The following is a 15,468-nucleotide window of genomic DNA, read 5'->3' on the forward strand; positions in this document are numbered from 1 at the left end:
CAGCTACAGACTTTACTATTTCTGAAGAGTTAATTAATTTAGCTAAATCTGTTAAAAAATAATGAATAAATACTTCCATTGTTTTCTTTTGAGTTGTAACCCCTGCATATATGTAAATAGCATATTAAATAACTGAAAATTTAATGTTACATTATTTACATAAAATGTTACATAAAAATCTAGTACTTTTTTTTTTCCTGATCTAGTACCTTTTTCCTACATAAGTTGGCGCAAATTTTTTTTTGCTGGGTGGTCACCCTGCCGACATAGTTAAATATCTTGTTATTGGCTTAGATTGTTTAAAGTATCATATGGAGTTGTTTTTAATAGTTTGTGTTTTGTTTTCTGGACAGAGATAATTTTTTCACTTTACTTCTTCCTACCATGTTAGTGTTTATTGCACCGTGATTAAATGCTATAAAAGTTTCCTGCAATGTATGTAAAGTGTATTTTTTCAAGCTTACAAACTGCACTGACTGTGCGTGCATATCTCGTTTAATAAATTATGAGAAATGTTACTCGGTTCAGTCAGTTTCGACAGATTAACGAATAATTTCGGCGAATTGCTATCAAGTTGGAAAAGAATATGGTGGTGAAGAATCGACAATCTGTGTCCTGGTTTTTACCCGTAACAACAATATGGACCTTTGATATATATATATATATGTGTATTTCGATTTGCATGTACATATATTTCAATTTGGATAACTACGAATTTGTCGCATCGCTCCTTCTTACCGTTTCTTTACTTTTAAGGTAATATGACAGTAAACTGAAAATGACTGATAAAAATGTAACGTCAGTTTTACCGGAAGGTGAAAATCAGAACTCTCAGGTTAAAGAGTCTAACAAAAATAAACGAACAATTTGGGATGAAAAGTTAAAAATTTCATATCTAGATATATTATTTAATGTTGGTGCAATTGGATTTTACGCAGGCGATATGGGAGCCGATATTGCAGTTATGTATGGACATTTTACAGATTCTAATATGTGGTACTTTTACTTAACTCTAGCATCTGTTCTTGTATCTGCAGCAATAATTAATATGTTCAGTTGGGTTTGGTATTGGGAAGACTATAAGAACAGCAATATACTACCACCGCCAAAATGGATGTGGATTATTCGATTTTTTTGTCTGTTCTTGCTTTTGGAACCGATACCAAGGTAAGTTATTACTGTTACTATTATTGCACAGGCACCTTCATGGAGTGCTAAGACTCATTGTGGGAGACCCAAACTATCAACACAATATCTATCATACCTCTCCTTGAATCTGTTAACAGGCAAAGCAGTTACAACTAACTCAAGTAATCCATTCCATTCATTCACCATTCTCCAAGTGAAAAATCTTGTTCTCACATACCTACTAACTACACCCCCGCTCAACTTCCAGGGATGACCTTTTGTTCTGCCTTTGTAGCCAAGTGCTGCAGCAGTTCCATAAAATCCTTTAAGTAACTTACATGTTTCTATCATATTCCTCCTTTTTCACCTATCAACCAACTTTTGCAATCCACATCTCAATCACAGGTGAGTAGCCTGTGGAATGATTCCTATTAGGAAGCATTCCACAGGCTACCCACCTCTGGATCCTCTCCACTACTTCTTCATCTCCAACAAACCCAAGTGACCAGACCTGAGCATAGTAATCCAGATGTGGTCATATCAAGGCTTTATAAAGAGGAATAATAACTCCCTTATCTCAATTTCTTAGTGTGTTCTTCAGTAACCAGGTAATCCTGTGAGCTACCTTGACTACTTTAGCAATATACCCTCTAAAATTAAACTCTCTATCTACTTATTATCCCCAAATCCTTGCTGTCATCATTTTCCTGGGGTTCATTTCTCTCAGTGTGGTACACAGCATATAATCTGTCTCCCAAAATGGATAACTTTACACTTTTCCACATCAAATTGACATCCATTATGTTTTGTCCATACTGTCAGCCTGTTCAAATCATCCTGCAAGCTCTCTACCTCACCTTGATCAACTATTACCGAACTTCGCATCATCAACAAACAACTGAATATCTCGCTTCAAATCCTTCTGTCCTATATCATTTATGTCCAAAATAAACAGGCAGTGATCCAAGCACAGAGCCCTGCAACACACCACTAGTCACCTGTCTTCTAGATTCTGTTTCTCCATATACTACTTGTTGGTACCTGTCTATCAGCCACCCTTTAATCCATATCACCAGTTTTGTATCCATCTCTATTTGTTGCAGTTTGAGTTCCATGTGGTATCCTGCCAAACAGTTTTGCAAAATCCAGTAGTATCATTGTGTAGCCATTCCCTTTATCCAGCTCAGCTGTCGCTCTATTATAAAAAGTTTGTAAATCATTAAGGCATGATGAACCTTTCACGTATGTTGCTCCCGCATAGAATGTATTATCCAACTTTGCATCACCAGCAAATAACTGAATATCTCCCTTCAAATTATTTCTTACATCACATTTTTATCCACCCATTCCTGAATGCTTTTTTTGACCAACTTTTCCAGTACTTTTACCACCACTCCTGAGATACTAAATGGTCTGTAATTTGTTACCACAGATCCTCTCTTGTCCATCCATATGTTCAGTTGGCATCCACAGATGCTGTATGGTCACTCTGATGCTCGGTGATGTGCCACACCAAGCCTCGCCATGTGGTCCTGTTGTATGTTTTTCTGGAGGCTTAAACTCTCTGAAGTCACTCCGCACACACCATCCATCCATCTTATTTTACCGGGCTGGTAAGTATGACAAACTTAGGAGTGTGCTTGGCTCAGTGCCATGGCATGTAAAAATGCAAGGGCTGGATGTTGATAGTGCATGGGAGGTGGTTAAGAAGCGTTTGCAGGAGGCAATGGTTGACTCCGAATAATAAATCAAGTAGGGGTTAAATGGATGAATAACACTATTAAGCTTGAGCTGCAAAAAAAGAAAATTGTGGAGGGAATATAAGGAGAAAGGTGACCAGCAGGTGCAGGAACAGTATAAAGCTCAGGCCAGGATGGTAACAAGGATGGTAAGAAAAGCAAAAGTGGACTACGAAAGAAAATTGGCCATGCAGGCTAAAGAGAATCCCAAACAGTTTTTTCAATATGTTGCAAGTAAAAGGAAAAATGTTGATGGCAGAATGATTTTAAAAAATGCTGAGGGGAGGGAGGTAACCGAATCAGTCGATATAGTGGAATTACTAAGCGACCACTTTGCAAGAGTATATCATCCAGATGGTGACATTGCAGGAATGGAAAAACCAACTGCTTATACTGGAATTGAGATGAATGAAGTAGAAGTAAATAGTCTATTACAGAACCTCAATGTCAATACATCTGTGGGATAGGATGGTATACCAGCTCGTGTTGTACGTGAAGTGGCTAAAAAATTGTCAGTGCCCTTGACCATTTTGTTTAATTTGAGCCTCGGGTCTGGGTCAGTCCCAAGGGGGTGGAAAGAGGGGAAAATAGTTCTGCTGCATAAAGGTGGTTCCAAGGCTGCTGTTGAAAATTACCGGCCAATCAGCATAACAGGAATCGTTATCAAGGTCTTGGAGAAAATAGTGAAGAGGAAAATACAAGATTGAATAGATGAAAATGGGATACTCTATCGGAGACAGCATGGTTTTGTGAAGGGTAGGTCATGCCATAGTAACTTACTCACATATTATAACACAGTGACTGCTGAACTGGATAAGAGTAATGGGTTTACAGTGATTCTACTGGACCTTGCTAAGGCCTTCGACAGGATACCACATGGAATTCTAATCAGTAAATTGCAGCATATGGGGATGGATATAGGGTTGGTGAGATGGATAGGAGGGTGGTTGATGGAGAGATATCAGAGAGTGGTTTATTCAGGAGTAGAGTCCACAAGACGGCCTGTGACTAGTGGTGTGCCACAAGGATCTGTTCTTGGACCACTGCTGTTTAATTTGTTCATTAATGATATAGGAAAGGATCTGAGAGGAACGGTTCATTTGTTTGCGGATGATGCAAAGTTGGGTAGGGCAATAGTGAATGCAGATGATGTCAAAATTTTGCAGGATGATTTGGATAGATTGGACTTGTGGGCTAAGGAGAATGGATGTCAATTTAATGTGGCAAAATGTAAGGTTATACATTTTGGGGTGAAAAGATTAGCAGCAGTTTACTACATCGATGGAACTGTACTCCAGGAAATTGATGAGGCACGAGATTTAGGAGTGTTGATGGATAAGGTGTTGAAGTTTAGGGGGCACATTGCAAAAGTGGCCAAATCAGCTCATCAAATCACTTGTTTGCTGAAGAATACGTTGACAAGCAGAGTTATTGTTCCTCTGTATCGAGCCTTGATAAGACCCCATCTCGACTACTGTGCCCAGATTTGGTCACCTAGGTTTCTTCTTGATGCGGAGGAGGTTGAGAGGATCCAGAGGCGAGTGGCCAAGATGATAGCAGGTCTGTGGAATGAACCTTATGAGAACAGGTTGAGGATTTGTGGGTTGCAAAAATTGGTTGATAGGTGGAGGAGGGGAGATATGAGTGAGACGTTCAAATTACTGAAGGGTTTCTATAAAATTAATTCAGAAGATATTTTTGAGAACAGGGCTGGTTGTGGGAGGACTAGGGGACATCCATGGAAACTGGGCAAAAGTGTGGTTAGTAAGGGTGTTAGAGCTGGGTTCTTTACTTTTAGAGTGGTGAATGAGTGGAATGGGCTGCCAGAGTCTGTGGTGGATGCTGTGACAGTGAATGAGTTTAAGGCGAGGTATGATAGATACTGTATGAATGTCAAATAGTTGTGATGAACATGATTTGGGGCCTCCCTCGATGAGTCTAAGGACTCCCTGGAGTTGCCCGTAATAATAATTATTGATCGACTACTCTCCTCTTTTTCCAAGAACTTGACTTTCAATTACTGACAGGGAATCTATTCTAAATATTTTGGACACACTTTCAGTGTGTCCAAAATATTTGAACTTTCTTCTGTCAGTATCCTTAACTGCCTTAAGGTTTTACTGATCTTTTCTAACACCCGTTCATTTGTACGCCTTTCAGTATATGATATTCTCAATAGTCTTCTGTAACACCACATCTCAAAATTAGCTATCCTTTTCTTATCTGACTTCTTTAGGTTCCGAGTCTCACATTCATAAGTTGCTGTTGGAAAAATAACTGCATCCAAAATCCCCAGCTTTGTTCCCATGGAGATAGCTCCATCCTTCCATCCTCCCTTGTGGAAAGGAATTATTTCGCCCTCATTTCACTCTTGAGATTTTGCTAGAAATATTAAACAGATTAGTCAAATGCTTTGCAAATTCCCCTGCACATTCTTTTAAGATGCCAGCCAATATCCCATTCAGTCATACAGCTATATTTGTATTCAGATTCTGCAATATCCTAAATACCTCTAATTTATCAACCTATGTTTTCACTTCAGTTCCTGTGACCTCTGCCATAACGATATCTTCACTTGGTCAACCCTTCAAAATGGCCACTCAGTAGCTTAATAATTTCGTCCACCTCAGTTACCTCTTATCATCTAAAGTTATCCTTCCATAGTCATTATTCCTCTTAATTGCCTCATAATGAAAAAAACTCTTGAGTTTTTGTTTGCTTGGCTAACATCTTGTCATAATCTGGTTTTGCCATCCTTACCATGTTTGTCGTTTCAAAAAAGTGGTGAAGATTTTGGAAAAGTTAAAAGCTCCCACAAAGAAATGGATTAACTTTGTAAACTTGTGCAATGTACAGCACAAGTTTACAAAGGGAAGGTAAATAACTAGTTAACATTTTTGGGAATAGATACACCATGGTACTTTTGGACTTTACTAAAGTTTAACAGGATTCAGCATGGAAGGCTGTTGCATAAGTTGGAGAATTGGATTATAAACTGCTAGTTTAGATAAGAGGATGGATGGCTGACTGACATCAAAAAGTGAGGCGTATGAGGAGGTGAGTCCACGAGATATAACCTGGCGTTAGTAAGGATCTTTGGGGTCTGTGACACCCCACCTTACTAATGGCGGGTTAAAGTGACCACTGGTGTACCCCATGAATCAGTCCTTGATTCACTGTTATTCAGTCTTTATATGAAAGATATTAGGAAGGATTTGGCAAGAGACGCACACATTTATTTGTTGATTACAAAGATTGGCAGGGTAATCGGGAATCCGGCTGATATGCAGTATGCACTTGCAGAATAATTTGAATGAGTTAGAATTGGGGATGTGAAAACGGCTTGTCAGTTCAATGTTAGTCCATGGAAAGTATGAACATACTTTAGTATCTTCTTCCTAACATGGATTTTAAGCCAGGTGGCCTGTTCTGGTCTCATGTCATCTCTTTCTTGGTCTTCTGATTTTTCTTTTTCCACTTATTTCATATTTGTATAATATTTTCGGTAGTCTGCTGTTGTCCATTTGATTTAATTGTTCTATCCATTTTCATGTATGCTGTCTTATGTAGTAATTAATTGGTTTTATGTTCAGGGATTAGATCAACATGAACCTAGTGATTTCTGTGAATTTATTTAACTTGCAGCATTTATACATTAACTATACCTACACTGTGCCATAATCTAAAGTTCACTAACTGATATGTTTTATGTGTAAAATCTCTTCTAGATGTTGCAGGCAGCTAGAGCGTACAGTATATACAAGACTTTGTGTGTGTGGTGGGGGAAGGCGTATACCAATTTCATTCTAGCAGATGACAGTCAAGGGGCTTGGGGTAGATCACTGCAATTTTGATGAAACCTTTATCAGTGGTAGACTAAAAAAGTTAAAAGCATAAATGAAAAATTTATTAATATTTTGTTGTCAGAATGACTGAGTAGTCAAAGGCAATTGATTCAAGTTTAAAACTGATTCTGCTCCACAAAGATGGACTGAATTCATATTTAATCCTGGCAATTTTTTTCTAAATTTGGAATTAATGTCTGGAGAAGGATGTTGGTCAGAAAGAATGAATATGCCAAATCAGAGAAACAAGGGCTATTAGGTGGAACGCAGGCATTCATCCTTGGTGTGATGATGAGAATGATCAAAGAATCAAAATCTATCAGTCATTGAAAGATATGAGCACTACTGATCCCAGTGAAATATTGCAGTTCAAGTTAATGCCAGAAGCATTGAAACAGTTTTTTTTTTTTATGCATCTTCCACACACAAAAGGTTGAAAACATGGTACTGTGGTTCAGCTAAGGATTTTTTGTATTTTCCTTTTTATAGAATTTCAAAACCCTTTTCTAAAGACCACACATGGAACTTGTGAATTCAAGCCAATTCAGGCCTCCAATAAGCAAAGGCACTGATCTCACACAAGCTGATGAAATTTATCTCCTGCCTAAAGACAGTCACTGAAAGTACTCATTGTACTGGCTGTCAGATAGGTATCAGAAAGTTGTAAAGGGGTGCTGTATTCCAAAAGAGGAAGGTCAGTAGTGGTGTACCATAGGGATCAATTTTTGGACCACTGTTGTTCAATTTGTATGTTAATGATATTGGGATGGGTTTAACTAGTGATATGCAGCTGTTTGCGGATGATGCAAAACTGGGGTCAAAATGCAGAGTCAAGCGGATGTTATGGCCTTACAAGAGGACATGAAAATATTGCATGAATGCCCTAGTAAGTGGAACTGTCAATTCAGTATTATAAAGTGTAAGGTTTTGAGATTTGGTAAGCAATGATGGGATGCAAAGTATACAGTTGGTGGGGAAATTTTAAAGGAAGTGATGGTGGACAAGGACCTGAAATTCAGCGGCCACATTGCACAAGTTGTGAAGACGTGACTTCTTCACAACCTGTGTAATGTGGCCGCTGAATTGGATAATGGCAATGATGCAGAGGATCTTGATGTGCAGAAATAGAGAGGTTATGATGCCATTGTATAAGTCTTTGATCAGGCCTAATATGGATTATTGTGCACAGATTTGGTAACCGGGCTTTCATGGTGATGAGGATATGTTGGAAAGGGTCCAGAGAAAGTTCACAAAGGTGGTCAGTGGTCTTTGGAATACGAGGACAGATTGAGAGAATGTAAGTTGCGAAGCATTGTGAATGAGAAGAAGGGGGGAGATATGATTGATACATATAAGCTAGTCAGGAGTTATCAGGTTGATATGGGAAGAAATTATTCATAGAATGGGAAGGGAGGGGGGGTAGAACAAGAAGCCATCACCGGAAACTGTATAAGGCGGGTGTGTGTGTGCAGAGGAGTGAGGAGAATGTTTTTTGCATGAAGAGTGGTTGGTGAGTGGAATACATTGCCTAAGTGTGTGTTCTGAATGTAGACACATTGAATCAGTTTAAAGCACGGTTTAATGAGCATTGCATACAATAGTATCTATCTCCCATGATGAGTCTCTGACTCCATGGAGGTCAGTGTTAATAATAAAAACATCCATATCTATGACAGGATTTGAACCCACAGTTGGTTGGAGAGCAAGATTAACTAATCAGCCAACCAGGCTAGCAAAACTCCTTTGTGAAGGTGTTGAAAGTTTATTTTTCACTTGGTTAGAATATAATAAATTTAGTTTAATCCTTTATCCAAGTGTGAGCAAACAAAGTTTGCACCTGAAAGTATCTTCGCTTTCACAGGTGCAAACTTTGTTTGCTCACACTTGGATAAAGGATTAAACTAAATTTATTATATCCTTTGTGAAGGAGTTTTTTTTTTTTTTGGCATTGCTTAGCTTGACTTATCTAAAATTATAGACATAGTGAGACATGGTTGAACGGAGGAAGATATAGTTACAAATGTTGGATTCTGAATAAGGAGAAATTTAAATTATTAATATTCCTTATAGAATCCAACAATCCACCATACTAAAGGCTATACTTGTAAAAATTAATTGATATTAATCCCGTGATTGTAAATTATTATTCATGTAATTGCCTTGAGTTTATTTATTAAATTTTATTAATTAATCTAAAATATATTATTATTATTATTCATGACGCCTCCAAGGAGTCCAAAGACTCATCGCAGGAGGACACCTACAACTGTCTCAACCACTACACTGAACCTGCTACGAATCATCTCCATGAACGCCATCTACCGCCCAACTTCACCACTACCACAACTAGTATTTTTTTGTCTGTAAATTGCGTGTGTTCTGAAGTTAGTAATGATAGAACCTTGTATTGAAATATTATTCTGTTTATTTTAATTATTCCTAGTTTAATATTATGAGGAATTGTATATATAAGTTTAATATGCCTTATGTGAATTATAATATTTTAATTTTTTTATTTATCACTACCAGCATGTAAAGGTATAATGTTATGCAATATTTATTATTTTATTTTATTTTGTTTGTTACTATGGAGACGGGCTAGAAATAGCTAGTGCCTGCATGGATCGCGAGATATGGTATTCAACTGCAGAGAAGGAATTGACATAAGAGAGCATGAGAAACAATTTTGGGTGGGAAAAAGAAGGGAGGTATATAAGCCGAGAGCGGAGAAAACCGAGGCTCTTCTCTTTTTTCAGGACTGACCATTCGGGGACACGAGAGCATGGAGTATAGCACAGACAGATGAGGAGAATACTAGAGGCAGCAAAATGAATGCAAAGGATTGCTGTGTCTAGAACTTTAGTGCTGTAATTGGAATATTTGAGTAACTGGGAAAGTAGGCAACTGAGAATAATTCTAAAGTTAAAGAATTACTACGTGTTCCATTAGTTTCATGGAATTTTAACAGAGAGCTGAAATGGTTGAATAGTGTTAAAGAAGGAATGAGCATTTTCCTTTATCCAAGTGCGTCTATACACATGAAGTGCGACCATTAATAGTTCAGTTATCATTGAGAAGATTATTTCTAAATAATGTTGCCATAGTGTGCTAAGTAAATATAGTTACAAAGTATGCCCATAGTGAATTTGATGAGCAAAGGATTTATCCGGTAAGAACTGTCCAATTTTATGTTACTTCAGTGTAGAGATATATGTGTAATTCCTCCTGTTATTCCCCACATTAACGATATCGTATTTTGCTGAAATCAGCCGGAGTATGAAGTATGAAAGTGTATACTCATGAAGTAGTTGTTATCATCATTAATGTATTGAGACTTTATTGACTGTGTGATAATAGTAAAATTTGTTACTAAGAGATTTTGTGATATTGAACTCTATTAAAAGTTATTTTAATATTTTGAAAGCTATAAGTCTGATCGCAGAATGCCCATAGACTGAATCTGTAAGATGTTGTGACCAGTTAAGCTAAGACATTTATATTATCTTGTTCTCAGAATTGAGTTTATGTGTATAATATATAACCCTGAAGTTAATCCATAATATATAACCCTGGTAGTGACCCCACTCATAATGCATTGCAGTATACATCTTCTAGTGAGATGTGCTTTACATTATGGGAAAATACTAAGAATAGTGATCAGAGCTTTACCCACCTTTACAATGAGTTTCCCTGGTGTTGCACCATCTTTAGACTTGAACTTTGTTTCAGGCGCAAACTTAATTGTTTGCATACTTGGGATTAGGAGTTAAAATAACCAAGTTTATAAAATAACTTGGTTATCCTAATATACAATATCCCCAAGGTAAAAAATTTATTACACACACACACACACACACACACACACACACACACATATAAAAGGAAAAACAGTCAGGAGTTGTTTGAGGGAAGCAGTATCAGACTACACATCCAGGGACAAGAGGATAAATCATGTGGGAGTGAAATTGATGAGTGGCATCATTAAAAAAAAAAAAATGTTTTGGAGAGATTATAAAGAAACATGGAATCATCAAACTCATGAGTGATATGCAGAACAAGCAATAATAGTGATTTTGTCTTCCTTTGGGAAAAGAATGAATGATTATAGACAAATTACTTTGATTGTAGGTGATGAGGAAGTGACAGGGACTAATGTCAGAATAAAGGTAGATGAATTGAAGGTACTTAGAATATTATAAAATCTTCAAGCAGCCTATAAAAGCTGTAATAATAAATGGAATATTGGTCCATGTGATACAAAAAAAGTGTAAGAGAATTTTCAGTGCTGCCCCTTACAAAGCTATTTATCATCATCATTATTATTATTGCATAGGTGAGTGGAATGCATTGGTGGATTATTGGTAGATCACTCTGAGAGGATCATACTAATTAACTAATTATTCACACAATACCTATCGCATCTCTCCTTGAACTTACCGTTAAAGCATTCACAGGCACCTCTGACAGTCTATTCCAGCCACTTTCCATCACTGCTCGTCCTACTCGTCATGTATTGAAAGATTTCTTTCATATTAGTCTTATATAATCCCTTCAGTAACTATTAAGTTTCCATCATGTCCCCTCTTTTCTGTCTATAAACTAAACTTGGTGGCTCACACATCTTCAATCTATCTACATAGGGATACACTGAACTTTCAAAAAAGCTGTCACCATTTTTGTCACTACTCATTCCCAAGAACCTCAGCAACCAAATCTGTGTACTCAAGCCACATCATACATAGCCTGATAATAATATGACTATAAACAATAAATTACATGATAATCACAGTAATTATCTTTAATGAAATGAAAGTACAGATATTTTGTACTGAAAATAACAGTATATCATCAATGTGTAGAAACAAGCAAATCAAAGGAACGGGAATACAAGGTACATACAGCAGTTGGTGGTTTACCAATTAAAAACTGTTACTGTGTGCTAGAAATTAATATTAATAAATAATATTATTAAAAACTATTTTTGATGGTTACATAAGATAAGAATCTCCCAAACTTTTGGGAGAGAGAGACAATTGTTCCGATTCAGATTTGGCTGATGTTAAAGGGCTTCACAAATTTCTTTGAAAAGGCATTCATATTTAAACCTGCTTCTATGGAGAAGACGAGTTTCATCCCATCTGATACTGTGTTTAGTGTCAATACTATGCTGTTCTAGACCAGACTTTTGAGGTTTCATGTATTTGACATAATATTGATGTTCATTAATTATTTTTTACACAGAATGGCCTGTCTGTCCAAAGTATGTTAAATTACATTCACAAGGTATCTGGTAAAATGATAGAGGTGACAGTTTGTCTTTTGTAGATGGCAACAGATGAGAAATTTTGTTGATAGGAAAATATGTAGGAGTGAGATGATACCTCTTCAAAATTCTACCAATCAGTTCAGAGATGTCAGAAATATAAGGGATTGGACCCTGCGGTCTGTTGAAGAATCCTTATGTGTTGGAACATAGGAGTCAGTTATCTATTGGATTTGATTAGGGTTGTAACCATTAAACTCCATTAACATTTTGATAGTGAGAAGTTCTTGTTCTTCTTATCTTATGTAACCATCAAAAACATTTTTTAATAATAATATTCATTTATATTAATTTCTAGCATGTGGCAATAGTTTTTAATTGGCAAACCACTGACTGCTGTAAGGAACAGGAATACCTTTGTATTCCTGCTCCTTACAGCAGCCGGTGGTTTAATATGCTCTCAATAAAATAATAAAATCCTCAATAACTTAAATGAGGGTTGGAAAGTTTTTAAAAGTTCCAAACCTCAACAAATTTAGGTGCATGAGACTGCTCCAAATTTGGGAAGCATACATTCTAAGATTAGCCCATCATCCAAGACTACCCAATTTAGCTCACTAGAGAGCATCATTTAGGACTCTAGGTTCAACTTCTGTTGCCTTTCTTCAGCCTCATTTGCCCAGTGTTAGTGCCTGCATGAACATATTGTTTTTTGTGATCCCTGAGGATAGCAATGTAACATCACCAAAATATAGAAAAGTATTAATTAACTCTTTTATAATTGATATTTTAGTATACGTTGTTATTTCTTGAAAAATTAGTTATGAGTAACCAACATATAAGCTTATCTACAAGAATTGTGTGCACTCTCTAATTCCTTAATACAAGAATTACTGTATACATTCCCAAAATGCATATCCTTTGCCTTGCATAACTTCACATTATGCCATCCATTATCTCTGTTCTCCTTCTCAACTTCTTTTGTCATACCTGGGCTATACAGTAATCACTTTTCTAGTTCTGATAGTTTCATTTTTTATCTCTGCGACTTCCTTGAATTCTCCCCCGCCCCCAACTGCTGCCTTTTCCCCCCAAGTTGTTTGTATCTATAACCACTTCTAATTCTAATACCCATTCATTTCTTCCATGCAGAGAATCAGTTATTTATCTCACTGCCCTGGAAAATGTTTTATGCACTCTGTTATTCACCATATTTCTGATGATTGAATCCTCATATAAATGCCATTTACTTTTTGATATATTTCTCAATTTAATGACTTCCTCTTTATTTTCATCAGTCTGTCACTTCAGATATTTAATTTTATCCTTTGGCTTCATATCACTCATCATTTTCAACTCTTGCTTGATTTCTTCCACTCTGTTTTTTACTAATGCATCCACCCATTTTTTGATTACTCCTGCCTATCACTTTAATACACACACCACTTCTCATTAGTTTTCTCACTGTGCATAAGTCTTCCACATTTAGTATATACATAAAACAGTTTTCATAACCAATACAAAACTTGATCCTCAAACTGAAATGTTTTATGCTGCTGACTTACACTGATATACTGATCATCATCAATTTCCTAATATAACCTGAACACCCAATGGGTATTCAGGTTACTATGACAGCACTACATGATTAAGTTTACATTATTATTCCTATGAACAATTTTCCTCCAAATCAATCTATTACTTGTGAGCACTCAATATTGTCATATCTAACATTTTGTGCTTCTGAGGTACTTCTGATCGAATCAATCCACCTAAACCTTGGTCTCTTTCCTGCTATCTTGGCATCAAACATCTATTTTGATAACCTTTCTTCACCCATTCTATTTAAGTGACCATATACTGCCTAAGATTAGCTCTGCTGACACATTATTGAATACTAATAATGTTAAGTTCCTATCTAATATCTTCATTTTTAATGATTCTGCCATTGATGCCATCAGTTCACTCCCCTAATTTTTCTCAGAGCCCTCATATCTGTGGTCCCTAGTCTTTGATTACGTGCTTTATTTCTAACCAAACTCTCAGATCCACTTAACCACTTAAACTGGTTTAAACACTTTTTTTGTATACTGCTAATTTTGGCTAATTTCTCTCTTATTCCATAAAAATTTATTCAACTGGCTACCCACCATACCAACTTTGCTTATTCTGTTGTCTATTTCCAGATTTAACCTGCCATCTTCACTAAAAACTGTGCCTAAATAGCTGCAATATTTTACATGTTTTATAGTCTCCATTCAGAATGCATTTGAAGTTTTCTATGCCCTTGCTTGTTCTCATAGTTTTGCTCATTTTATTGCTGATTTTCATGCAAAATTTGTTACATCTGTTATTTAATTTAGTTAGCTAAGTTTGACATCTCCAATTCTAATATCAGGCTTGATACCACTTTTTCATAATGTGATTCATATAGATGATGAATAAGAGTGGAGATAATGTGCATCCTTGTCTTACCCCTGATTTTACATCAAATCATCTTACTATTTCCTTCAATTCTAACTGCTGACTGACAGCTTAAATATAGACTAAGTATTGCTCTGTATAACGTTCCATTCGCCCCATATAATTATAGTGTTTCAAAAAGCTTGTCTCTAGACACTTTGTCATATGCGTTTTCCAGATGTACAAGACTTAAGTACATATCCTTGTCATATTCTCATGATTTCTCAACTATTTGTCTTAAAGTGAAAATCTGATCTCGACCACTCTATTTGGAATGGACCCAGCTTGTTCTTCTCTGAGTTTCTCTTCCACAATCTTTCTCAATCTCTTTTCAAGTATGTTTGCATAATTCTTACCTGGGTTAAGAATTATGCAAACATACTAATAGTCGAGAAATTCCTCTGTAATTCTCTAGTTCCCATTTTATAGATGAGTACTCTACTCCAATCATTGTAAATTCGAACTTCTGACTAGGCTCTCTTAATTATGTAGTGTAGCCACTGCAAATCTTTTATACCACTTAAATATAAAGAGCTAATAAGCTTCATTTCGGCGATATAAACATTATTTAAATTAAGGGGATATTAAATCCCACATTGTTTTAAAACGAATAAGAAACTCAAAGATTGGAATCGGAGAGTTTCATTCCGAATATAGTAAACTATATACGGCATGAAGCTACTCACTGATGAAGCCTCAAAAAAGGCTGAAACCAGTCTGGGTAGTGACCTCCCACCATAATGTAATGACAGCATACATTTCCTAGGAAATGTGTTTTTACATTATGGAAAATACCTAAGAATAGTGATAATAACTTCACCACCTTTGCTACGAGTTGTCCGGTATTGTACTACGTACTAGGGTCACTTGCATTAGCTCACGCTAGTGATCACCGATACTTTATAGTTTACTATATTCGGCATGAAACTCTGATTCCAATCTTTGAGTTTCTTATTCGGTTTTAAAACAATGTGGGATTTAATATCCCCTTAATTTAAATAATCTTTTATACCACTATATTTAAGCATTT

At 36.3% G+C, this 15,468-nt stretch overlaps 1 protein-coding gene across 2 annotated transcripts in view; it reads left to right on the forward strand.

The window, feature by feature from the left end:
• The first annotated feature begins 303 nt into the window (after positions 1-303).
• LOC150093527 (XK-related protein 6-like) overlaps positions 304-15,468 on the forward strand; it is a 119,235-nt gene continuing 104,070 nt past the window's right edge. For both annotated transcript variants that reach the window (XM_090413556.1, XM_090413557.1), the window contains exon 1: positions 304-1,167. In XM_090413556.1, coding sequence (XP_090269682.1) covers positions 779-1,167 — 389 coding nt within the window. In that variant the 5' untranslated portion in view covers positions 304-778. The remainder of the gene's footprint in view (positions 1,168-15,468) is intronic.

This window comes from Typopeltis vanoorti, chromosome 24, assembly GCF_054136105.1.
Source record: "Typopeltis vanoorti isolate ZY-2024b chromosome 24, IOZ_Tvanoo_1.0, whole genome shotgun sequence".
NCBI classification, from domain to species: Eukaryota; Metazoa; Arthropoda; class Arachnida; order Uropygi; family Thelyphonidae; genus Typopeltis; species Typopeltis vanoorti.